This window comes from Colletes gigas, unplaced genomic scaffold (assembly GCF_013123115.1).
Source record: "Colletes gigas isolate AHSC1104 unplaced genomic scaffold, ASM1312311v1 Colletes_gigas_Sc00001, whole genome shotgun sequence".
NCBI classification, from domain to species: Eukaryota; Metazoa; Arthropoda; class Insecta; order Hymenoptera; family Colletidae; genus Colletes; species Colletes gigas.
Genome location: NW_025106630.1, coordinates 2,083,213 through 2,110,198, shown reverse-complemented (window position 1 = coordinate 2,110,198; position 26,986 = coordinate 2,083,213). Strand labels below are relative to the sequence as shown.

At 34.1% G+C, this 26,986-nt stretch overlaps 2 protein-coding genes across 2 annotated transcripts; both read right to left on the bottom strand.

Annotated features, from left to right (window-relative positions):
- Positions 1-4,775: 4,775 nt before the first annotated feature.
- On the bottom strand, positions 4,776-7,385 carry LOC122396187 (developmental and secondary metabolism regulator VEL1-like). The gene is given in 2 exon segments (XM_043394369.1): positions 4,776-5,161; positions 7,262-7,385. Coding segments are annotated over 2 exon segments (510 nt in total).
- A 6,937-nt stretch (positions 7,386-14,322) lies between these two features.
- On the bottom strand, positions 14,323-17,553 carry LOC122395661 (adenylate cyclase, terminal-differentiation specific-like). Its single transcript, XM_043393437.1, has 5 exons — positions 17,448-17,553; positions 16,993-17,247; positions 16,263-16,542; positions 15,792-16,043; positions 14,323-14,824 (listed from the first exon to the last, which is right to left on the bottom strand). Exons 1-5 carry the CDS (start codon positions 17,551-17,553, stop codon positions 14,323-14,325), a joined length of 1,395 nt encoding a protein of 464 aa, XP_043249372.1.
- Between the last annotated feature and the right edge of the window lie 9,433 nt (positions 17,554-26,986).

Below are 26,986 nucleotides of genomic sequence, written 5' to 3'. Positions count from 1 at the left end.
AGAAATTTATTACTCGATGTTTCGTCTTTTTTAGGGGTGACTTCGTTGGAAGTACAATCTTAAAGCAAAAATTCATCCGATTCATACAATCTTTAGTCTATGTAATTATAAAAAACCAGAAAGGGACGAGGACTTCGAACTCGCTGAATCTTAAAAAATGTTTCTTATATACAGTTTTATAATGTCTGTTTCGACATTAACAGCTGCTCTTTGCGTTTTATTCTATGCTCCAATTCGAAACGTAATGGCCGTGTCGATTTCGCCCGTTACACGCATTAGCTCCATTCCTCACCTGAGTTTTCATTTTAATAAAAATATATTGTTTGAAGGGGAACAGTAATTCAAGTATCTCTAAAATAAAAACTTGGAATATTTTTATTGCATCGTAATGACATTAAATACATAGGCATCACTAACGTATATTTCATTCTTTACTGCTTTTTATTTGTGAAATCTTATCTTCGATCTTGGTTGCTTAAAAATTCACATGTCTCAACAGGCACATGTGCGTATATTAACAAAAAGTCTTCAAAACTAAGCATGCACATAAAATTTCTTTCCATTATAATTACTGGAGCTTCTACAATTTTATTTCTTCCATTACAGCCAGCAAAATTCTATCACAAATAATATCTATCACATTTCACATACGAATGCAACCAATAATGTATGCACTATTCTAAATTTTCTCAATGTTAAAAATTTACAGAATAAAATCTCACATTTTCTACTCGCCTTGTCCAAGGAATCAGCACGATCGCTAAAACACTCTGTTTGAATATTTACGCGCAGCGAATATGGGTGCAAAATTCTTGAAAGAAAAAATTGCAGCTTTATTTTGAAAAGGGGGGGACGAGGTTTCTACGCCACTGGCGGGCGGTTGATGTCACCGTGGCCGTGCCCTTTGGATAATAGAGTCCGCGACTTTAATGGACTCGCTAATCCTCTTCCCTGTTTGTCGGTGAGTCCATCCGGGGGTTGTATTCAAGGCACGGACAGAGGTAAAACTTGGGGCGGGGTGGTGTGACTGCGGTACGGGCGCAGTTTGGGGCTGTTCTTTGCACGGAGACTGCAACGTGTGGATTGTCGTGCGGACAGGGGGGGGTGCGACGAGGGGTTGCCGTGTTACCCTGTCCGCGTCCCGGAACGATGGAACCGCCCCTTGTGCGGATTCATCGGTGCGATGATACCTTGATTTCTCGAGTGACGAATTGAGTGCGCTTAATGCCCGAGCGGCGCGTTTAACGACGTAATTTGACGTAATACCGTGCCACCTTGAACCCCTTCCTTGCGGTTGGACAAATCGAGTTTCTTCGCAACGATGGAAACTGTTCTTTCGATCGACAATGGAGTCCGGCGAACGAACATCGAGGTTCGCTGAGTTTTCGTACCGAAGACGAGTTATCAATCCCTGCATCTGTCCACTATAGCAGACTGAGTTGTTCGATTATTATTTTTAAGGTATCTTTAACACTTTTAGTGCCGAGCGAAAAACGGGTGCCTATGCGAAGAATACTGAGCCAATTTGATTTGGTTAGAGAAGAAGCTCATAACAACCGAACTAAAAATGATATTTACAAAATTCAAAAAGCAGCATATTACGAAATAAAGAAAGAATAAAGTAATGGCAATTGTATTTCAATATTTATTGCAAATCATATAAATAACATAATTATAAAATATGATAAAAAACATAGAAACAAGTTCTCTTCTACAAACAATATTTCCACATAAGAATAATCATTGTTTGATCACAGTTTTATGTAGGGTACGTAGTATAACGTATAAGTATTTGATTTTCAATGAATTTTTAATAAATAATCAATTCAAAATATGGTATAATTACAAAGATAGATGAAAAAATAACAAGCAATGCATATTAGGGACTATTTCAGAGTTTATTACTCTGTAAACAATTTTAAAAAATTCAGATAAACCAAAAATCATTACAATACCTTACTTAATTCCAAAGTTATACTATACAGGGTGTTCGGCCACCCCTGGGAAAAATTTAAATGAGAGATTCTAGAAGCCAAAATAAGACGAAAATCAAGAATACCAATTTGTTAATAGAGGCTTCGTTAAAAAGTTATTAACGTTTAAAGTTTCGCCCGTACTGAATTTTTTTCTCAAAAATGTTCAAGATTTCAGGGGTATGTGTTTTCACCAAAAATTATTGTAATTGACCCCCGCAACCGAAAATAATTTTTCTAGAACGATTTGAAATTTTCTTTTTCGTCGAAAAATTTAGGCACCTAATTAGATTTTCCTACTCGAATTTTTTTCTCGAAAATGGGTAGGATTTCGGAGGTATGTGTATTCACTAAAAATGATTGTAATTGAGCCCCACAACCGAAAATAATGTTTATATATCGTCGTTGGCACTTTTCGCAAGTGCAACTCTAAAAGAGTTAGATAGACACACGTTTCTGTCTGCCAAAATTACCTTCGATTGGTCTTTATAGTAGGATCAATTGCCCTGATATGGAATATTTTTTTTTATACAAGTGTTTTACTTGCTTGCGAAACTTTTATAAAAAGTTAAATATTATGAATTTATAGGAAATTTTATGCTCTTTTGACTAAATATGAATAAGTATAGTTTAGGAAATGTTTACTTTTTTTATCGAGGTCCTCATTTTCCATGTTGGGCTCATAGTGCTCTTAATATAGAATACTATGTTCATATATGTATATGTCGGAGAACCCGTTTCATTGGTAATTTCTCTAGTGCGACTTGTATTAGATTCTCTCGGGCGACCAAGCCTCTGTCTCGTTATTCTATGCATTTCTTTTTTTCCTTAAATCTTTGAACTAAATAAACTAATAGTTGTTAACTATCACACAAACACTTTAACAACGCGAAAGAATGTACAACGTTAACCGATGAGTCCTTTGCAGGAATTCTGTTTCTAATTTTCCCGTACGTCCTTTCAGTCCGGAAACCCTTTTAATTCTATTCTTTTCTTTTTCGAATACTTCTTTTTTTAAACGTTCCGGTAACCAGACAACCAACTCGACTACCTTCAAAGGGCCACATCCAAACTTCAACGCCAACCAGACGAACGTTTGCGATGACATTCTTCGCATCGATTGAATTTAAATATCGATTAGAACCAATATAACTTTATTAACACAACGTGAAGTAACATTCAATTTGAGAACAAAAACTTTTTAATGGATTCCGACATATATTTATATTTATATTTGAAGAAATAATCCAGCTAACACAAAACTCATGCGCTTACCTTAGTATGTATAGTGTTAGGTGAAAGATCACCTTGCAAAAACTCAGATTACAATATTTTCTTCAATATTCCTTTACGAACACGTGTTGCTTGTTGAATGTATCCCATATTGGGGCAACTGACCCTACTCTAAAAGTTTATATCTGATATTTTTAGTTTTCAATGTTTTAAGATATTTGTATTTTTTAATTATTTTAGAAAGTGATGAGTTATTGTAATATTATTCCACTGTTGTTGGAATGCAATTAATTGTGTTTTTATAATATTAATGAAATCAAAACACTGGGCATCAAACTCTACCTACAGCCATGATTACCAAACGTACTACAAAGATTTTAAATACCTATTTAATATATTGAAGTAATAAAATTATTAAACATGTATCTAAAATTATAGTAAATAGAAATAGATCAAAATTCTTAATCCACACCAAATACTCGAGTTTTTAAAACTATAATATTTGAAAATGATCTTTTTATCTCGTACAATTTTTAAATTATAAGGACAATTGTTGGGTAGGTTAATTTATTGAAAATCATATTTTCAATGGAACAATACTGCGAACGGAGATACTGTTAATACTGAGACAATTAATTAAGCAGAATTCTCTAAAATTAAACGAAAGTATATTTATTTTCATCTTTCCACCCCTTTACGTTTTCCTCAACGTATATAAGATTATAAATTAAATACACAAATGTAATCGGTCTCTTCGCTTATACGTTCTACTACAAATCAACTTCTCCAGATCACTGAACCATTTCTTCGTTTCCGCGAAACTCAAATCGTTCGTTATCTTAACATTTACGTTATAAAATTGCTAACGTGTAAAATATAAAATTTTAAATATATCTATTAAAACGTTTACTCAAATTGTTCAGTCGTGAGTTTCGTTAAAATTCAGCACATTAACAATTTCCAAGAACTTCCATATTTTATTTCTACCTTCACGGGCAAAAATTTGGTGCTGAAACATTCCCGAAATATTTGATACAGTTATATAATTATAATTTTCAATAAAGCTATGTTACTTTCATATCACTTTGAAGGTTGAATATTCCATAAATGGCACTGCACAACATCGAATAAAATTAACATAGATGTGTATGTGGAACTTTACAGATTACAAACATCACAACAGAAAAATATTTTAGACAAATCAAAAATGAATATAGACTACAGACGACACCACAGAAAAATTGGTATAAGTTTGAATACGATAGCTATGATACATATTTTATTCTGCAGACAGTCTAATTTATAAAATATTATTGTCTCAAGTTCATTCGAAACGATGCATTGCCATTTTATGGATAACCTAAAATCTCGAATAATTATAAATTACAATTAAAATTAATTAAGTTCCAAATTTCTGCCCGTGTACCAAACGAATACTCCGAGATTTTAGAAAGCAAATTTTTCGAAGCATTTTACTCGAAGCTAGCGAACGAAAAGGAACTCATGGACCCCCGATGACATCTCACGACCATTCTTCTCGTAACATCACGAGTCCATCGACCATGTTTCTTAAGGGATGGCGTTCCCCAAATTGCTTTGATACTGCAGTAGCTGTTGAATGTGAGCCGGCAGCTTCGAGGAAGGTTGCCGTTGCGCCGCGTTGTAGTTTTGTTGAGCTTGCTGGGCGTAATTAGCGGGAAGGGGGCGGTATTGAGGCTGCTGGGGGGCAATCGGTTTCTTGTAATTCGGTGGCTGGCCTCCCGAGCCGTACGAGACTTGTGGCTGGTATTGCGATGGTTGCGCTGGCTGAGGTGGTCCAAACTTCGGGATTGGCTGTGGAGGAAGGTGAACCAGCGGCGGACGAGCATTCTGTGCTTGCAGAAGCTGTTGTATGTGCGCCGGAGCTTGACTCAATGGATTGTATTTTTGAGCCTGCCTTCTCTCGCGAACGTGGTCTGGAAAATTAAAAGGGTTGTTTAACACTAAATCTACCGACACTTCATGTATTCCCATTCCAACCATAACTGGATAAATGATCAGTCTTTTCTCTTTTATGTTGTAACGTACTCCTAAATTGTGCATTATACGTGTAGAATATTGTGTTTTGAAGTTTATTCGTTAGACGTCTTTCTCTTTTATGTCGCATATTTTTTCTTAAAGCGTTATTTAACACTAGATTTACGGGCATCGATCGCGCGTATATTTATTGACACCTTTCATGTTGACGACTACCATATAATACGATTTTCCTTTTAATTAGAATATGTATTCATGCCAGTGCATCAATCAAATTCAACATAAGTTGTTAAAAAATAATATTTACGCGTTCTGCAATTTTAAATATGGAATCAGACACCCGTCAAATTGACGGTTTTCGTAAATCTAGTGTTAACTTCATATAGAAAATTTACAAACTACGTCGAAGTGTGTTAATTTACATCAGATGGAGGATAAAACGCCCTTGAAAATGAATTTTGTTTCAAATCGATTCCATGGTTAGTTCCGGAGAACACAATTATTTTCGAAAAAATGCTGCCTAGTAATTAAGCAAACATTCTGTAGACAAATTTAGATTCATTTTCAATTAAATAAATAATTTATAGTTCAGTGTGGTTGCACACAAGTTGTAGCGTCAAAGTAAATGTGAACATAAACATAGAAGATAGCAAAAATTATAGTAGGTGGTATGATCATTAGGTAGAGGATGAAATCTTTAAAACAAGCTTCCAAACAAGCCGATAGCATAATAATAGTTGATGTAGTCATCGGGTAGGGGATGAAGTGTCCTTTAAAACGAGCGTTTAAACGAGTCGATAGCTTAATTAGTTCCGGAGATATGACAATTTTTGTTTCAAGTTAAGCGTCAAAGTTAATGTCAAAATAAACATAGAAGATAGCTGAAATTCTAGTAATTGTTACGTTCATAGGATAGAGAATGAAATGCCCTTTAAAATGAGCGTTCGTGCAAGTCGATAGCTTTATTAGTTCCGGAGATATGAGGATTTTATTTTCAAGTCGATGCGGTAGCTAGCTACGGAGATATAAGGGTCCGAAGCTTTGTTTACGTTCATTGAGATCAATGAACTCGCGCGCGTGAAAATAGTAAACAGTGCGTAGTAAATTCTTGGAAATACTACGCTTCGCGTCACGCGACTGTCCGACTCACGCGCGAGAGAGAGGCCCGACGCGACGCGTCAGACGGAGACAGAGATAGTCAAATTAAGAAAAATACCCTTTTACATAAATTACGATATCTCGAAAACGGGAAGTCGCATCGACAAAATTCAAAAACCATTTCAAAGAGGAAGCCTTGCCGCTTCTAACAGTGTCCCAATAATTTATAAAACACTAGTAGTTTTTGAACTGTACGCGTTTAAAGTTTTAGTATTTTTAATACGTATTCTTAGCCTAGTCCAAGACGGATATCGCGGGAGCAAGGGAGAGAGAACAAGAGGTCCGAGCGTAAGACGGAGACAGATAGAGTGGAAATTGAAAAATTACACTTTCCTTTACACGACGATATCTCCAAAACGGATAATCGGATCGACAAAAACCAAAAGCCATTTCAAAGAGGAAGCCTTGCCGCTTCTAACAACGGCTCAAATATTTATAAAGCACTAGTAGCCTCGAAATTACACACATGTAAAGTTTAACTATTTTTAATACGTGTTGTTAAACTGTTTTGAGACACTAGAAACTAAAGATTCTTGAATGTCACGTCTCCTAATTCTGAGAAACGCTGAACTTATTTTATAACAATTCTGTATTTGTTATTGTAATTTCTTTCCTTCAAATTACAGATTTTTTATGTGTCTGTAATTGCAAGGCAATTAGATCCTAATAATCAATTGTTAATTATAGCCTTTGGAAAACTGATTAAAACGTCTGATCCAGCACAGTTAGTAACGCCTCGAAGAACTGAGTTTTCTTTCTACAGTAGATTCGTTAATCCAAAAGTTGAAAACATATAGAATGATCGGTGATTAAATACATAAATAATTTTTGCTTGAAAATTTATTTATTGTCGTTTGAAATATATAAAAAATATACTTTACCAACAGTTAACTGTTGAAATTCTTGTCCCAAAAGGTCTCCAAACACATCGCCAGTGGCGTAAATAGGCACCACAGCTAATACTAAAACCTAGAATTTATAATATTTATCAGTACATCCTAACATTCCTTTTATTTATTAATTAAACTGTATGACCTTCAACTTGTTCGAAACTTTAACTAAATAGAGTAAACGACCTACTTACTATCATTGAAACCATTAAATCTGACAATGTTGAATTTTTATATATTTATCAAAACCACAGATTCTTCTTCTCATTCGTTGTTAATTAATATGTTTAATTTGAGAAAAATATATCACGATTTTCAAAGCCTCCCGTAACGATAACATAACAAAGTTTTGATAACCAAAGCTTTGTCAATAAAATAGAAAAATGTTAAATAAGAAACCTAATACATTTACTAATTTTTCAAATAAGTATAACTCGTAATATAAATTTCCCTATAGGTGCTACTCAGTTTCACATTCTCCAATTTCTAACATCCAATGAATATTAAAGAACGCAAAAATTAATGACACGAAACAACAAAAGGCCACTCTTTCTAACTTGACCCAGTTTACTCTCGTTTCACTTAATCACGATAATATAAATTAACTCCAAAATAAGGATTTATGATACGTGTCCGTATAAGTAATTCTCTTTAAATATCACGATCGTTCGTACACGTAAAAATAAAGGAACGCGAATGAAAAAATATCGATCCCGATCGAGAAAGCTAGATAACACACTGTACCGATTTCTCACGATGCACACCATTGCGCGCAACATACTTACACGCGTGCCCGAAATGACACGATCTAAGCTAGTTCTCACAAAGGGAAAGGATGAAAGCATTTGATAGGTACACACCTTTCAAATGCTAACGCGATTCGACATTCGCGATAACGGAAACCAGGTCGAAAGTGTGTTAAAAAATTTCCATGGATTACGGCTAAACCGTAGACTATGTGTGTTTCCTATCTAGGAGCTTTCTAATCATTTGTCGTTGCGTGCGTTTATTTCACTAACGTGAGAAATCGCGTCGAAAGCTGTCATCCTTTAGTACATTTCACCAGAAAGTGTAAAATTATCAAATGGTGACTTTTAAAATTAACAATATTTAACAAATTATGAAATACGTTAACGTATGGACGAAATTTTAGTGATTATATGAATATTTAAAATGAAAATGAAATGTTTAGAATTTTATTGAACCAAAGAGACTTTCTTGATATAAATTTTAATAATATGAAATTTATGTTAATGGTAAAAGAAGCCAAGTTTGAGGTTGAGTGGAGAGTTCAATGACTCGTGCAACATAATTTACGCTGTAAATTTAGTACTCCCACAGTGAAGGTTACAATTGAAAAGATAAATTGTATATATAGAAAAATAATTTTTTACAAAAGTCTCTGTCAAATTGCAAATTTTCATACGTTCATTTTATTTATAGAGCACGAACTTAGATCAAAAACACTGTTTAATTTTCATTGAATGTTTAATTTATTTTCAAAAAGATTTCACAACAATGTTTAACCACTTGAAGAAAACATGAGACTCTATGCAAAGAGATAGTTTCATAAATAATATTGCAAGTAAACTTTTAAAATATTTCATCTTCCAGTAATATTTTCAACGAAATAAAGAAAGGGGAGACTATCAATAAAGAGGAATATTTTATATCACCAGTAAAAAGGCTCTTTTAATATTCTTAAAATGATACTTCCTTCCATTCGTATAGAAAGACATAGACGTAATAAATCTAACACAACTCATTGCAAAGGAATAAATTTATAAATAATATTCCAAGTAAACTATCAAAATATTTTCAACTAAGTGAACAAAGAGGAATATTTTATACCAGTAGTAAAGGAATCAAATTAATTGTTAGTAAAATCATAACACTATGCATCAGAGTCTACCCATAACCATGATTACCAAACGTACTACAAAGATTTGCAATATCTATTTAATAAATTGAAGTAATAAAAATATTAAACTAATCGTTAAACATGTACCTAAGATTACAAAATTCTTAATCCACATTAAATACTCGACTTTTCAAAACTGAAATATCTAAAAATTACTTATTTATCTTTTACAATTTTTAAATTATAAGGATCATTGTCAGGATAGAATATTTTATACCAGTAGTAAAAAAGTCACGTATCAATATTTTTAAATGATATATAATAAATGTAAAATGTGAAATGGTTCGCTTCGATTGGGATTTTTAATTGTATTCCAATTACGCGAGAAGACGAATTAAGATAATGATTGTAAGCGATGAAGAAAAGATATAAAAATTGATTTGTACTCACGAGGAACTTCATGGCGAAGGTGTAGGTGATTTCGGGATGGTAGCTGGACGAAACTGGCGGCCGTGTCGCGACGCACTTCTATATGGGCGAGCGTTTCCAGGGTAAATGGTCCGGCCAACCACTAACTTTCACGGTTGGTCGGTTTCGACTGATTTTTTTCTTTTATCGCATAGGTCCCCTGCACGTTCGTCACGTAACATACGCGCCCTGTATTCGTGGAATGCAACGTTTCAGTCGTTGCTACCCAGGAAACGATCGAGCTGGTTGCACTGGAAAACCTAGGACAGCGACAGTTTGGCTCCATGTTATTATGGTTCGCTTAAACTATCAATTATAGTTCAATACGTAACCGGTAAACTGTTTAAAATCTGTTTCAAGAATGAGACTCGCTCTATGTTTGCTTTTAAAATTCCAAACACAAGTAGTTGCTTTAAATGAATTAGAAGGTAGAAATTTTTATTTAATAATAGTCATATATAATACTTTTTCTTTCTGGACTTTGACCCTGTGGGCAGGTTTTCTGAAGAAAAAAGACTTTTTATTAACCCTTAAGACTGATCAAAGTGATGAATATTTTCCATCAATTTTAGAGCTTTAATTTTGAATTAAATTTAATTGAAATCAATAAAATTAATAAATCTTAGTGGATGAATCTGAAATTCAATAAATTTAATTAGAATCAACATAATTAATTATAAATTATTGAGGTTAGCTTCATAGTGTGTTCTGATATTGTCTCTTAATCGTAGTGTTTAGCCAGTTTACAGAAGTTCATGAAATATCGTATGAAATATGATAGATATTTTTAAAAGTTAAAGAATTTTACTAATCGTAATAAAATTTCGAATTTCTTTGCATGAAATTCACAGGTTATTTTTTTATTAATAATCGTATAATGTTGCTCTAAGTAGCTAGGTATACAATTATTTTATTTGTAAATTACACTATTTATCCTGTGTGATACCGTGAACATCTAGATTCTAGAGCCACGAGAAAGTTGCTGCTATTAAAATGTAAATGCCATTTTGATTTTTACACGCTGTACTTATCACGTAGCTTGCAAATAGTAATCTCGTGTTTCACATTACCACACGAGACGTATTACGCAAGTACTTCTACGAGATAGTAAAAAATGTTTCACTATCACGGGGAATCCGATTTAAAAAAATGCAATCGATAAACGTTTCAAAATTAAATATTGCAAAGTTGCCAAAAAAGGAAACCTTTTAATTACGTTCCAAAGTTCTGTGTGTCACGTGTACACGAAATGCGACATTAGTGTTACCATAATTGAACCTAGAGATACAAGATATGCTGATATACGACATAATTAACCCAACCGAGTTCTTTTTTTAAGAAACTGGTTTTCCATAGAGTTCCTTGAACCTAGAGTACCGGATAAGGTGTCGATTAGCTGTTATTAGAGGTCTTAAAATGCCTTCTTAAAGGTTTCATTATCTTGAAGATACCATAATTGTGCGTAAATAATATTGCAGAGGCACGGTGAAAGTGAAAAATTTTTCTCTTTCTAAGAAAACAATTACACCAGGCATAAAAAGGGGGGAAATTTCTTTATAGCGATATTCAAAACATTGAAACGATACTACCCATCATAATAACTACAATGAAAATTCAATTTTTTGTATTTCTTCTATTTGATTAGGTAATAACATTCTCGTATTTCGTCCCACTTTCTTGGGGGTAATGATAATTATAATTCAACAAATATATTTTATCAAACGTGGCAGATATAGTTTACAATAGTCTGAAAAATCCAATAATTACACTAACTCTAAACCAGGAGTGACGAACTGGCCAATTGTGGCTTCTTCCCCTACTTTCTTGCCCCAATGAAGCACAAAACTCTCCCCCTTTCTGATTACTATGCAGAGCTGGGACTAATCGCTGGTCACCTAACTTGTGAGGAACCTTATGGTCACCCTTGCCCTAAACTAGTCGTGAGCAACCTGTTTTTTGTGGTGGACGATACCACCGAAAGAAACCCAAATGTGGACAATAGTTGGAATTTGTAACGTGTAATAAAATCATTAATAGTATTTAAAGTTGCGATAAACTATAGTTAGAAGTCTCAGTTCGTTCAAATAATTTTCCGAGCGAAGTCCTTGTTACGCAGACCAGAAGCCAGAACCACTTTTCTCGAATATGTATTATATCAGAAGCTAATTCACAGTTACGTAAAAATCTTTCGATCAACTTTTACATTCGAAGGCAATGGACAACGGTGTAGATTGAAATTTACTTGGGCAACGATAATAATAATAAAAATAAAATTACTATAGGAGATCGATGAAGAGTACAATAATTTACACTGTGACGTTCGATAATCGATTATGAAAAGTAACAAGAAATGTACACTTCAGAAAATAAGCATGTAACTTTAAGATCGTTTTAATTTAAATTTAAATAAACTCTAACAGAGCTAAAGTAATTTATTAATTAAAATCTACGTTCAATCTTTCTCCCAGCATCTCAAAAACCAGATATTTATTTTACCCAGAATTTAATAATTTCTAACGATTAAAATACAAAATAGAAAGCTGGATTCTCAGTGGAGGTAGAAACGCACAGTCCCTTCGTGTTTTCTTCTCTTTATTGAATCATATCATAAAGCTTGTCAGCTACTGGTACACACCGCAATAATAAAACGTTGATCGAAAACTTGCGGGGCTTAAATTAAAGCAAGGAGAATGGAACTAAAAGTTGCACAGAAACTCGATAAGTCTGGTTTAATCGAAAACTGATAACGACGTAAATATAAATCACGAGTCAATGGTTGTGCGCGAGTAAAACACGTATTTCTAGTCACGTAACGGTACGGTCGATCGTTGCAGGAAGCACGTGCATCGGTCACTTCCGTATTCTCGAGTCGATCGCATTAATATCTCGCTCAAAATGCGCCGTGGACACTTTATATTCTGTAAAAAGCGTCGATTTGAACGGTGCACGTACTCGTAAGTGCAAACCGTGGCACGGTTAACCTTAACGTAGCTCCACATTCTCCGTTCCATTTCTCGACGCGCGCTAAAAAATTTAATGCACCGTTAAATAGACGATTTCGACGGTTAATTATTAATACGTCCAGCGGCTGCACACTTTGCCTAGACGAAACCCGACATTAAAACAATTAGAGCAACTTTCTGAATTATTAATCCGTTCCGACGATTACACAGTTTTTAGCGAAAGTGGATCACGTCTGGCATGGACGAAACGAAACTTTGTGCAATTTAATTCCATCAAGTGCAATTTCTTTAACGAGCTGCGATTACAGGACTCTAATTTTTACATTAATTGTGCTTATGGTTTATAATAGCAAAGCATATCGGAATATAATAATTACGTGTCACCATTATTTTTATTAATAATTAGATAATATTGCCAGTCGCGTTAATATACAATATTTAAATTAAACGTAACACCTGTGCACTTGACCCACTTCCATCGAGAGTTTCTTATGCTCGCTTTGCTATCGTTCGAGGTGACTGATCGAGGCTATTTTTTAACATTATATATTTTAAAGACGTGGTGGTATAAAAACAGACGAGTTTATTAGATAACACTCTTAGTTCATTAAATCTGTGCATAGAAGAGGAACAGAGATACATCACAAAGTGGCTCGCTTCTTTCGTTCGTGTATTTCGTCTTGTTTGACCATTCGAGAAAATATATATTGCCATGAGACATTTACGTTCTATCTCGACCTCGATACATCGAAATTCCTCGAGCATTAAATTGTTCCCGTTGCAACAATTCGTTCTATGCACTGCTGTGCTATTTAAATTATTCGCACATTAGAATTCCGCCATATTTGAACGCAGGAGACATTCGAAAAGCGTAATATATTGCATTTCCATATTAATAAAATTATAGTACTCCTGGTCTAGTATGTTAACTAATAATAGTGTGTCCAAAGTAATTATGATAATTTAGAACGAAAAATTAAATTAGAAAGACTTCTTCACGTAAAACATATTAGACTTAAACATTTGTGGGTGATGTTCTTAAATTTACATGGAATTATTATAATTATTAACGTGAAACTTGCTGTAATTTTGAGGTGGGCAAAATTTTATTCAACGTAATTTATTTATAATGTTTATCGGAACGAACAGTTAAATTTTTATTTGTTTCATTCTGTAGTTCAGATTATCATTTTTATTGAACGAATAACGAATAAACAGTTCATTCTTTGTTTGTTATTCCAAATTTTTATTCAGATAACAATTTGTCCCATCTTCACAAACATGTTTCCAGAAATCCACCATCAACGACAGCTTTGTAACAAAATAGAAAACAGTGTAACTTGTCGAAATAAATATTAACTTGATAAACTCTTCTCGAGGAATTATGCTTACAAAAATCAACTCTCGAAATCAAAACGAAATTAGAATCGTCTCGTTGGTACACGGTACTCGTAAAAATTAGAAGACGCATTTAATTTCTATTCGTTTATTTATCAAATAATTAAGTCGATGTCTAACGAAGTAACAACAAAATGAATTCCCATTCGATGAATTGAACGGAACGTAGGCGTCCATATTTGAGAAATGATGAACTCTCCGCAGCTATGATACTTTCTCGACGCGATAATTCTTCTAGCAAACCCGTGTACTCGTCTTTCAGCCATGTTTCCTTTTCGAAAATATCGATTCACGTAGCCTGATCGATCGATAACGAGATGAACGTCCAATTAGGAGAAAAATCGATGCATCGTTTAACGTCTTTAGTACTGGTTTTCAGTTACGGGACGAACCGCGTCCCCTGCTCGCTGATACGGAGACTGTCCCTGAGAATGTTGCAACGGGGACTGTTGAACCTGGTTGTTGTACACCTGATTATTGTACGCTTCGTTGTATGCACTTTGTTGGCCTTGATACGGGTCCGCTTGACCTTGATACGCGTTCGATTGACCCTGATACTGCGCTTGTTGCGGAGAAGGTTGGACGGGCTGAGGCACGTAAGGCTTCTCGGGACGAATGGCGATCTGATTGGGCAAAATGTTGTAGGGAATTTGAGACTGGAACTTCAACACCTCTTGAATGTAACCTGGAAGATTGGTCGAATATTGGGGCTGAACTTCCTGAGGTGGTCGTTGCGGTTGGGGTTGCGGTTGACGATGCTGCGCTTGCCTCTTGTGCCTGGGACGCGCTGCCTCCGCTGCTAATTGTTGAAAGTGAGCTTGAACCTGCTGCCTTTGCTCTTCCACGGCTGCTTCCTCGTTAAATCTGAGAATTTGTAAGGTTTTCCAGGTGACTAAAGTAGTAATCGAACGAGCTGTGTACGAAATTTCGGTGGAGAAACTGGATTATTTATGTATTCGAGATTCAAATTTAGTCAAATAGATCGAATGTTTGATCGAACTCGAGAAAATTCAGTCTAAATGAGAATTGAAATATTTGAATTTTGGGGAGCATATTTAAATGTTTGAGTACTTCACAATTAAACCAAGTCAAACCAAGTCAAGCAGCTTGAATGTTTCATCAAACTTGAGAGAATTCAATGTGTTCAAATATTTAAACTTAGGTGAGCAAATTTAAATATTCAAGTGCTTGAGATTTAAAGGCAAGTAGCTTGAATAATTGATCAAACTTGATTCAATCTGCATTCGAGCTCGTTTGAAATCAATTGACAAGTATTGTTAAGTTAATACGTTAAGGTCTCATGCGCCATATAATGTTATTACTGACTACGTTTCTTTGCCACGGTCAAATAATCAGTGGGGCAAAACCATAACTATACCAAATGAGAAAGTCCAGTATCTTTTAGAAAGGCTAGAATTATCTTACATGACTATTCTTGTTGTAGCACACTTACTGCTAGCAAATTTAGTACATCATACTAAGTGTTCTTTCAGCACTATACTTTGGGCAATTAATTAGAATAATACAAGTATAAAATTTAATTAAAATTGTGTGAACGTATTAATAACCTTCTCTATACATAAATTTTTTTTTAAATTAACAATACAAATGTACTAAAACGTAAATAACTGGAATAATCAATTGCTCCAGGAGAGTATCGACTAAATTATTATTAATATACGAAACAGTAAATTTCAAACTCACGAGTAATCGTCCAGATGTAATTAATAATTTTAGTCGAAAACAACGCTTGGGAAAATTCAATGATTTTTGAGGTCAGTTTGGACCCCATCGTACCAGTCAAGGACTATTAACAGATTATGAAATTTACCTGAACTGTTCGGGGATTCCGTTGATGTACGGTGTCTGTGCTTGGAATTTTAACACTTGTTGAATAGTGGGTGGCAGATTGTTGTTGTACCTAATCTGAGGCTCGGCTGGCGGTTTCTGACGCGTCTGTCGTCTCTGCCTAGACTTTCCACGATAAGATGGACGTCGTGGCTCCTGTTCATACTGATCCTGGGCTTCGTTTTGATACTGTGGTTGTTGTTTGCCCGCCTGCGCTGCTAATAAGGCATCGTACCTACAAATTTAAAAAATTCACGTATCGCAAATAGATATCACTAATAATCGTACCTACACATTTAAAAAATTCACGTATCGCAAATAGATCGTGACAGTAATATCAATTATATTGTACAATCCTTTCATCCTTTTAGTTATCGTTAAGAATCGTTACAAGCCAAAAGAAGTAATCATTATTTACACACAGTTTAGGGAGGAAGAATTTTAGATAAATTACCTATAGGGTTCAGGGATGATGTTCGTGTACGGAAGTTGTTGTTGATATTGAAGGATTTGCTTGATGTGTGAGGGGGCGTTATCGAAAGATCTCGCTGGCGGTAACACGGGTTGTTGTGATACTCGTTGTGGTTGTGGTTGATGTTGTGGTCGTGCCTGTGGACGTTGACGATAGGGTGCTGGCTGAGGAGCGCTGACTGGGGCTGAATATTGCTCTTGCGCTTGTGGCTGTTGTACTGGCCGTGGTGTACGATCGTACGATCTCCAGTTCACTCTCAGACCTTTTAAACAATACCACAGTTCCAGATTAATTGTCATTTAATTGCATCATATAGCTCTAATAGTTCGATTATTCGATCTAATAGGAGCAAGGGTGCTGGAAAATATTGTCAAAATATATACAATATAATACCATTTGTAGAATATAGTATATAGATTATGAAATGTACCTTTACATAAGAAATCTCGTGCAAAATTATATTTTTAGGAGTAAAATAATTTTACAGTTCGTTAATATTTTAGATACTCCAGGAAGTCGATGGTCAAATAATCTCTGGTATGAGTATGTAACAACTGATTAGAAATAATAAATAAATATCTCGATGACCAATCGGAATGTTAAACATATTTAGAAATATTTTATACTTGGAATCTAACGAGTTGATCGTGCTGAATCTTTCGAATACTTGCAATAATAATCCTATCTTTACTCGAGTGTACTAACTATTTACCACTAGGATCGTTGTATTGAAGAGACTTTGGAGCAGACGGGATGCTGTCATAGGTACCCTGGATGTACCCTGATTGTCCGTAACCATCCGAAGGTCCTTGAATATTAAACTGTTCGGGGGTAGTTGATTGTAAATATCTTTCTGCACCGCCGCTAGTGGCACCTTGAAGCTGATAATTCGAGTGACCGTCGTTACCACCCTGAATATTGGAGTGACCGTCGGTGGAGCCCTGAATACTAGAGCCACCCGATGAGTCTGGAAAATTAAAAATTGAACAGGATAAAGCAAACGTTGAATTTCAGATTAATGGATTTGATATTCCTGACACGAATGAATTATTAAATATAGAGTACAAATTCTTGTACATGTAATTAGTAAAATTTGCGAATTTTACGTCGAGTATTTTGTATAGTAACAATAGTTGCAGTACATAAGTTATTTAAGGTATGTTTTACCACTTCCTCTTATGTACTCCAGTCCTTTCTCGTCGTCAACCCTTAAACCCTGGGCAACTCGATCCCCGTCTGTGGATCCTTGTATTGTGAATTGTGCCAAGCACATAGGAAGTGCTGTCAGCAGTAAAATCTGTAAAACATAGTAATTCACATCTACACGATCGTTTTATCTTATTTTAACTCATGATACAGTGTGCATTGTTTAAAATTCCCTGCGTAACAAAATCTCCAACGTCTTTCAAAAAAGAATTTTAAGAAATAATCACTCCTTGAAATTTGTAACTGTAATATAAAACAATTAAAAATAAAAATATTCAGTACTTGTAACTGATGATAGTTTGATTCAGGGATTAAATAAAATAGTTGTTTGATACCAGCTGTCACACGTGTGATAATTCAAAAATAAACTTTTCCTGTTCCAATATTGCAATATTTAAATTTGATGTAGTAGTGAAATCAAGTTAGACAAATTAGAAATGAAAGAGAACAAAATGCTTTAGTGCACAGTTGATAAAATCTATTTAATCGTGACAGCAAATGGAAGTAGCTCATAATTGATACAACTTAATGAATCAATTAATATTTAATAAAAACACCATTAAGACACAACGGTTTTATGGAAATATTAATGTGAATGATTTCAGTTATTACTGCTATTAATATTAGGTACTATATAAGAATCTGTGATAGCGATATTATTTTAAATACTCACTTTCGTATATTAATTACTGGAACTTCGGAACGAGTATAGTATTATCGAATACGGCGGAACTCGATGCAGGAGCATGTACGATTACGTGCTACATGCTTTGTACCGTATGCATTTATATGGAATTGCATCTCTCGATTGGTGCAACATAGCTACAAGGGAAAGTAGCAGCTCCAAGTCTTCAAATAGACTACATTCTTAATGAGCTAACGAAGTTAAAATGTTCCTCAAGGTAACGGTAACCTGTACTTTTACTAATCCAACAGAGCAATTTTACCATTCACGCGAAATTCAAATTTTTTACTACTATCCAAGAAATACAAACTTGAAAATAAATACCTTCGATGTTAATCATTCTACATTTTATAATATATAATTTTATCACTCTCACTCCATTGTTATTCCGGAGAAATAAAATTGAGCAACGAATTTTACAAATGAAATAAAATAAGTATGTAATATTTTGAAAACTTAAGTGTAAAGTAGAAAGTTTGTCTTTCTTAATTTAGTAATTATTCAACCTTGAATACAGAGACAAATTTTTTACATAATTTTATCATTTTTACTTCATTAACATTCGAAGAAATAAAATTGGATGAATTTTAGAAACAAAATAAAATTCATATGTAATATTTTGAAAACTTAAGTGTAAAGTATAAAATTTTTATATCTCAATTTAGTCATTTTTCAACCTTGAATACGGAGATAAATTTTTTACATAATTTTATCATTTTTACTTCATTAACATTCGAAGAAATAAAATTGGATGAATTTTAGAAACAAAATAAAATTCATATGTAATATTTTGAAAACTTAAGTGTAAAGTATAAAATTTTTATATCTCAATTTAGTCATTTTTCAACCTTGAATACGGAGATAAATTTTTTACATAATTTTATCATTTTTACTTCATTAACATTCGAAGAAATAAAATTGGATGAATTTTAGAAACAAAATAAAATTCATATGTAATATTTTGAAAACTTAAGTGTAGAGTATGAAGTTTGTTTCTCTCAATTTAGTAATTTTTCAATCTTCCATACAGAGACAAATTTTTTATATAATTTTATCATTTTTACTTCATTATCATTCGAAGAAATAAAATTGAATAAATTTTAGAAACAAAATAAAATTTATATGTAGTATTCTGAAAACTTATGAGCAAAGTAAGTATAAAAAGTCTGTCTTTCCCAATTTATTAATTTTTCAACCTTGAATACACAGACAAATTTTTTACATAATTTTATCATTTTTACTTCATTATCATTCGAAGAAATAAAATTGAATGAATTTTAGAAACAAAATAAAATTCATATGTAATATTTTGAAAACTTAAGTGTAGAGTATGAAGTTTGTTTCTCTCAATTTAGTAATTTTTCAATCTTCCATACAGAGACAAATTTTTTATATAATTTTATCATTTTTACTTCATTATCATTCGAAGAAATAAAATTGAATAAATTTTAGAAACAAAATAAAATTTATATGTAGTATTCTGAAAACTTATGAGCAAAGTAAGTATAAAAAGTCTGTCTTTCCCAATTTATTAATTTTTCAACCTTGAATACACAGACAAATTTTTTACATAATTTTATCATTTTTACTTCATTATCATTCGAAGAAATAAAATTGAATGAATTTTAGAAACAAAATAAAATTCATATGTAATATTTTGAAAACTTAAGTGTAGAGTATGAAGTTTGTTTCTCTCAATTTAGTAATTTTTCAATCTTCCATACAGAGACAAATTTTTTATATAATTTTATCATTTTTACTTCATTATCATTCGATGAAATAAAATTGAATAAATTTTAGAAACAAAATAAAATTTATATGTAGTATTCTGAAAACTTATGAGCAAAGTAAGTATAAAAAGTTTGTCTTTCCCAATTTATTAATTTTTCAACCTTGAATACACAGGCAAATTTTGTACATAATTTTATCATTTTTACTTCATTATCATTCGAAGAAATAAAATTGAATTAATTTTAGAAACAAAATAGAATTCATATGTAATATTTTAAAAACTCAAATGTAAATTAAATATTATAAAGACATTTTTAATAATGTTTCAACCTTGCATGGAGAAACTTTTTCACTTTACGATAAATACTGTATATTAGAATAATATTCTTTGAGAAAGCGACGAGTAGAATTTTGACAATTAGATCAATGAGTTTGACTCTTTCAATCGGGGGGACTGACGGTGACGAAATTCCAATCCGAGGGGAAAGTTTCGCGTCTTCGAACGGCGAACGCAGTTTCCGTAATCGGGAAAAGGTGACGCGAGAGAACCTTTCCTCCGAACATTCCAGCATCGCCGCAAGAAAAAGGAACGAAACCTATCTGGAAACCAGGACTAAGCCACCGCGGTGCAACGATCGAGCACACAGTCGCGGGAATTACATGCTCGCCGCGGTAGAAAGTGAAATATAAATTAACCGACAAGACACGCCTGGTTCGATTATGGAAAAAAGAAAAACGACTGAGTTACGAGTACAACTTGTCCTGAAGTGTCCCTCTAACTAGAGCTGATAAAAAACCGACCGCTACACGGCATATTAATACTTCGAGAACAAAGTCCTTTGGTCCGACAACAATTTCTCTAATATCCTTCGAATTATATTGCGTTAAATCTCCGTCAATAAATGGCTCTATTTTCGATCGTGTGAAAATTGGAATTTTTAACATTCAGATCGAAGGTTTTAACAAGCAATTAAACGCTCTTTTATTACATAATTTTTATTTTTATTTATAAATCGAGAAAACAAGTTTTGAGCTATGAAGATTATTTCGAAAATATTTCATTGTTAAATTTTTGATGTAGGCAAGAATTTTGCCATCTCTGGGCCCCAAAGAATTTAATTTATATAGAATTTAATTTTAAAAAGAACCCAGAAAGATCGAAGCAATAAAATATTAAACCAATTGGAATTGCCACTCATTGTTGAATTTTCAATATTACGATCGACAATAATGAACTTGATCGTCACGCTTTCTTACTGCAACTCCTTCGTACTTTAACTCGCAAAGCCACTTGAAAAATTCTATAAAAAAATCTTCCAGATACCTAATAGACTCGTTGCTACAAAGATTTGTCAAACTATTCCTAATCGTCTAGATACATATCTTCGATCGATCCACATTCGCGATCAATGACGCGTTCGTGCGTTCATTGACTCTCAGAACGTTCTATTTCATTCTGTTTGATCGACGGTCAGAAATCTAAAATTCAAATCGAGATCCAAGCGATTGATCGACGTTTATCCGCGTTTAATCGAGATTACTTTCAAAGCTCAGCTCGAATTGATGCTCGATTCCGCCCGAACCAGAATGGTACACGTTACATAAGCGAACAGTAAACATATTCACGCGAACTTCTTTTCTCGTTTCGAGATACGTAGCGCCGACCAATCGTATCGAAACACCCTGTGCAATTCCTGAACTCTGCACGCGGTGACAGAGTAGGGGAAGCTGCTTTTCCCCAGCAGCTATTCCGGACAGGACCGATTTAAATCGTTGGCTTGTTTCGGTTTCTTATCCAGAATCAGTTACAGAGGCCAATTTGGTCAAACGCGAATGAAGTTATGGTTCGATCTCTTCCATCGTGCTTGTAAAATGAGAAAGCGTGACATTTCGAATTGAACCATACTAATTAATTACGGATAAACAACATGTTTCGTTCGACCCGTTTGGTACCGAACAATTCGTGGCGTACGTAACAATTAGGAACGCATTGCAAACTGCTCTCGTATTGAACACAATGCCTTCTATTGAAGACTGTTACGCGTCTCTGAGAATTCATAGTTTCACCTTTCTTCGAGTCCAAACAATGGAAAGAGAACCGGAAGAAAAGAATTATATAATTTGTCGTAGCTAATAACGATCTTCTAGGAATGTACTTAGGTATATTCGATGAAATTTTAAACGTATTTGCAAACTTTTATTGAAATGGGACAATTCTTTACTATATTTTTTAAGTACAGTTTAAAAAAAATTTTTTAAATTATCAGGAAAGGAGATATTTGTTCTAGCTGGTATTTGTGCCCTAACTGGCATGCAGGTCAGCGCATAATCGACGCGTTAACCTGTTAGCCGCGGGCAACGTGGAAATTCTGCAATTTTGAAACATTCCATTCCCCGTTCGTTTATTTCGGTATTTTTCCCCTATATTCGTGTCATTTTTAATTCCTCGACTTTACGTTCGATTCTAATTCCAAATAAGAAATAGAAATTAATTCAAGAGAGAAATTATTCAATTTTTATTCGTAATTATATTGTGAAAAAATTAATAATGCAAACTGATAATTCCTAGTCAAACGTACAAGTACAGTTTCTTTAGATTGTTAGATTACATCGTAAATAATGTAAAGGGTCAAGAAAACATGTGCAATCATGGTACAGTATATAGAAAAATGAAAACACGTAAATTGGAAATCATCCTGAAGAAATTAATAATGCAAGCTGATAATTCCTAGCACAAACGTACAAGTACAGTTTCTTTAGATTATTAAATTGCATCGTAAATAATGTAAAGGGTTAAAAAAGCATGTGCAATCATAGCACAGTATATAGAAAAATGTAAACACGTAAATTGGAAATCATCCTGAGACTACTAGGCAAGGATTACATTATAAATAAATGAAATCAATAGCAATACAAATACGGCCTCTTATAGATTAAATAGCTGGTTGATACTTTGGGATGTAAATCATTTCATTATTTTCCCAATATCGTAACTTCTTCAGTGACTAAATGAAATATTGTAAATTTTTTCCAAAGAATACGAATTTCCTAAACTAGAAAACTTCTATTATATAAAACAGTCCCTCGACTAACATACTACCGTATCCAAGACTCTAACACTCTACTTTTAAAGTTGATTTAGGTCCAGTAATTCAGTCGAGTGATGAGTACATTTATCCAACGACACGAGACAGCAAACAAACCCAAACACCCAAGTTATAAATCAAAAATATTAACATTCAATGAACATATCTCATCACACAAAATATGATCACTATTAAAAAGATTTAACATATAAAAAAAGTTTAAAGTCGAGCTGTAAAATTGACGATGGAAAAACGAACGCTAAACGGTGTCCAAGAAGAAAAAAATCGAATAACTAAATAGAACGAAGCGTCAACCGAATAGAATCCACCAATTAAGATCGCAATTAGCTGCATGTTAGTCGTCACGTTCCTTGACACGTTGCGTTTCGTGCCCCGGAAGAGCGAGCTGTCCTTCGGTTCCGGTTTTTCTAGCGCGTCGAAAGTGGCGAACGCGAGATCGACGACCGAGCAAGGACAGTGCCGTCGTCGATAGAACAGTTTTCTTAGGACTTTTGTCGGATTAGGCAGACGATTTCTTTTACTTACGGGCAATTTCATGGCGAGAAGGCTGGCTGGCTCGATGCGTTCGAGGGTGGAGTGTTTCTGAGGCGGCCGCGCCGTCACCGGAACAACTTTATAGGCGGCCACGTAAAAGGCGCCTTTCGGCGACGGGGATGTGACTTCTTGTGCCACCTCCACGCCGTTTTATCGGGTTACCTGACTCGCTGTTCCGCGGAACTTGCCCGTTCGGTTCGCGGTCTTTTCCCCGCAATTCCCGCCCGACCGATCTCATTGTCAACGGTGACGGTTCTTCCTGCGTCGACAGGGGACTCCCACCTGGCCAAAAGAATCGATTTTGCAAGAAATTAATACTTACAGATTTCCATAAATTAGTATAGAGGCTTCTCGAAATGAAACTTTACAAATCTCATTTGGTGATTTTTAAGAGAGATTTTGAGATTTTGAAGATTATAAGATAAATATCACGTTACTCATCTGGTTCGCCATTTTGGTACACTCCATATGAGACAGAAATTGATTAGATAGAGGCCTTTTGAAATGAAAAGAGATTTTCCTAATCTCAAAGCAAAGTACTGATATGAGAACAGATACGAAAATATCACGTTACCCCTCTGTTCCGCCATTTTGGTACACTCCATATGAGACAGAAATTGATTAGATAGAGGCCTTTTGAAATGAAAAGAGATTTTCCTAATCTCAAAGCAAAGTACTGATGTGAGAAAAGATACGAAAATATCACGTTACCCCTCTGTTCTGCCATTTTGGTTCACTCCATCTGAGACAGAAATTAATTATTCACTGGCCTCTCAAGCCAAAAATTGTCGATTTTCAGGAAATTGTAAGGGAAGATTAAAAAAGATAAACAAGAAATATATGTAAATACAGGCATGTTACTCCTCCATTCCACCATTTTGGTTCACTCCATATGAGACAAAAATTGTGTTTCGCCATTTCGGCTGACTAAATAGGAGACAGAAAAAGGCTCTTCAGCTTCGCTGTTTTGTTTCCATAGTCGACTCAATTTAATATTTTCCAATTTGTTCTTGCAACACAATAATTTTTAAACCATCATATTCTACCACGCTTCTAAATTTCAAACCTACTTTTCCCACGTGTATGTCTACTATTCCAACTCTCTTCCGGTCAACATACGTTCCATAGATGCCTACACTATCTTAAAATTTGCAGATCATTGTTTTTTATTCATTCCCATTTCCTACAACAATATAATTCAGTTTCCTTTTGCATTTGGTAGAATCCTTTTAAGTTACATTTCAAGTAGTTCATGTTAGGATTAGATTATAGTTTGTTCTCACCCTGCTTGGTGCACTTCCTCCATTTTGCTTTTGTTTCTGCTCGACGAAGAAAGTCGTTAAATAAAAGAAAAATTAGCTATTCGTCATGAATCATCATCTTCGTTTCCTCGGGATGCAAATTTGGCTTTCGAAACGATTCAGGTGGTTCGTTAGCGTACACTCGATGAGGGATCGTCGATTATCGTAAAGAAGCCATTTTACAGCACGCGTTGTTAATCGACACGGAAATAGTGCGTCGAAATGACACGGAAGCAGTAAACTCCTCGTTTCGTATCGTCGATTTCTCTGATCCGTATTCATCTCATAAGCCTTCTTAATTTTACCAACTTGTTCAAAAGTCTACAAATTACTATGGCACTTGTACAGTCACAATTTCTTTGGTAGATCAGCGAAGAATTTGTGTTCTATTCATAATAAAGAATTGTTACACTTCTACCTTTGACACGACCTAAATTTGTTTATAAAACTTAATTATATTGTTATATATATATATTTCATTATGCTTTTAAGTTTAATAAACAAATTTAGTTCGTGCTTAAAACATACAGTTTCTTTATATAACAATATACAAATTCTAGAGGCCAAAATAAGACGAGAATCAAAAATATCAATTTGTTGATTGAGGCTTCGTTAAAAAGTTATTAAAAAATTAAATTAAAAAATTTCAAATCATTCACGGAAAAATTATTTTCGGTTGCGGGAGTCAATTACAATCATTTTTGGTGAATACACATACACCTGAATTCCTACCCACTTTCTAGAAAAAAATTCGGGAAGGTGTGAAATTTTTCGACAAAATTAACAATTTTCAAATCGTTATAAAAAAAATATTTTTGGTTGTAGGGGTCAATTACAATCATTTTTGGTCGATACACATACCCTCCAAATCCTACGCACTTTCGAGAAAAAAATTCTTTATCGAAAATATACTATGTGGCCGGAAATGTTTCTATAACTTTTTAACAAAGCCTCAATCAACAAATAAGTATTCTTAATTTTCGTCTTACTTTGGCCTTTAGAATCACCTGTACATAATAGCTTGAAGACTCTATTGTAATTTGAATATTTATCGCCATTTCTTGAGACCCCAAGTCAGGCGATAACATGGCGTCTAATTTGAAAATTGAGAATCGCTATTGCAAGTCGTGCTAGCATAGCAATAATAAATTGCACGTGTACGTTTTCCTTGATATTTACATTTATGTAACAAGGTATTTGCTTTCTTCTGGGATGAACGCATCGGTGTATCGTCTCACAATCAGTAAATTGCATTCGATTGCTGCTCCCCGACTCTGACAATGAGTATTCGTGTCAGAAGTTAATAGGAGTACTTCGAAGCGCGACTCGGAGTAAGCCTGTGTGTATTATGGTTCCACTTAGCGCGTTAGGAGCATATTCGATTGCATCCTCAGGAAAATGTTGAAGGCATCGTTGTGGAATGCGATTCAAAGACACGTTTCCCAAGAGAGTACTACTTAAAGGTTACTGTGCAATGACCGTGTGCATCAATTAATGTACGTATACTTGTTGCACTTAGGTAATACCCACGAGCAAATAATAGACACGCAAGGAATAAATTCAATGAAATTGTTATTCCTATCAAACATTTAATATTTGAAATTTAAAACCCTCAAAGAAGTAATATATTTCTATATTTTACCCTTACAGTATTACTATAAACTGACTGAATTATTCTACATTGTCTTGTTTAGAAAATGTTGTTGTTTCGATAAAAAAATTCTTGTAGAGTTTTACAGCCAGAAAAAAAATGTACTCAAGTCGTTTTCTGAAGCTTTAAACTATAAATATAAATTTCTAATTTTTAGTTTATTTAGATTACGTCATTTAAGTATAATTTTTCCTGACATATAGATGTGGCATACAGATTTTGGTGATTGTAAGATAATTACAAATAAGAAGGTTCTTTAAATTTTTCTGCACATTCGAATTTTGTATATTTAAACTGCATGATCGATGCATTTTCACAGAATTTTTCACGCTCTTAAAACATGCTAAAATTATGTCGTTTGTTTGTTTTCTCGTTGGAAACAATGATACGGCGCCCTAGCGAATTGTGCATTTGCGAGCAACGTAAAAACGAAAGTTGCAGCGCGCTAGGAGTGCAAGCGCGTGCATAATTGAGAATGCAGAGAGTAACGC

Coding starts and splice junctions, on each gene's coding strand:
- LOC122395661 (XM_043393437.1), bottom strand. CDS start 17,553: ATGTGCTTGGCACAATTCACAATACAAGGATCCACAGACGGGGATCGA. Junction 17,248..17,447: donor GGAGTACATAAGAGGAAGTG/GTAAAACATACC, acceptor TTAATTTTCCAG/ACTCATCGGGTGGCTCTAGT. Junction 16,044..16,262: donor ATCATCCCTGAACCCTATAG/GTAATTTATCTA, acceptor TTAAATTTGTAG/GTACGATGCCTTATTAGCAG.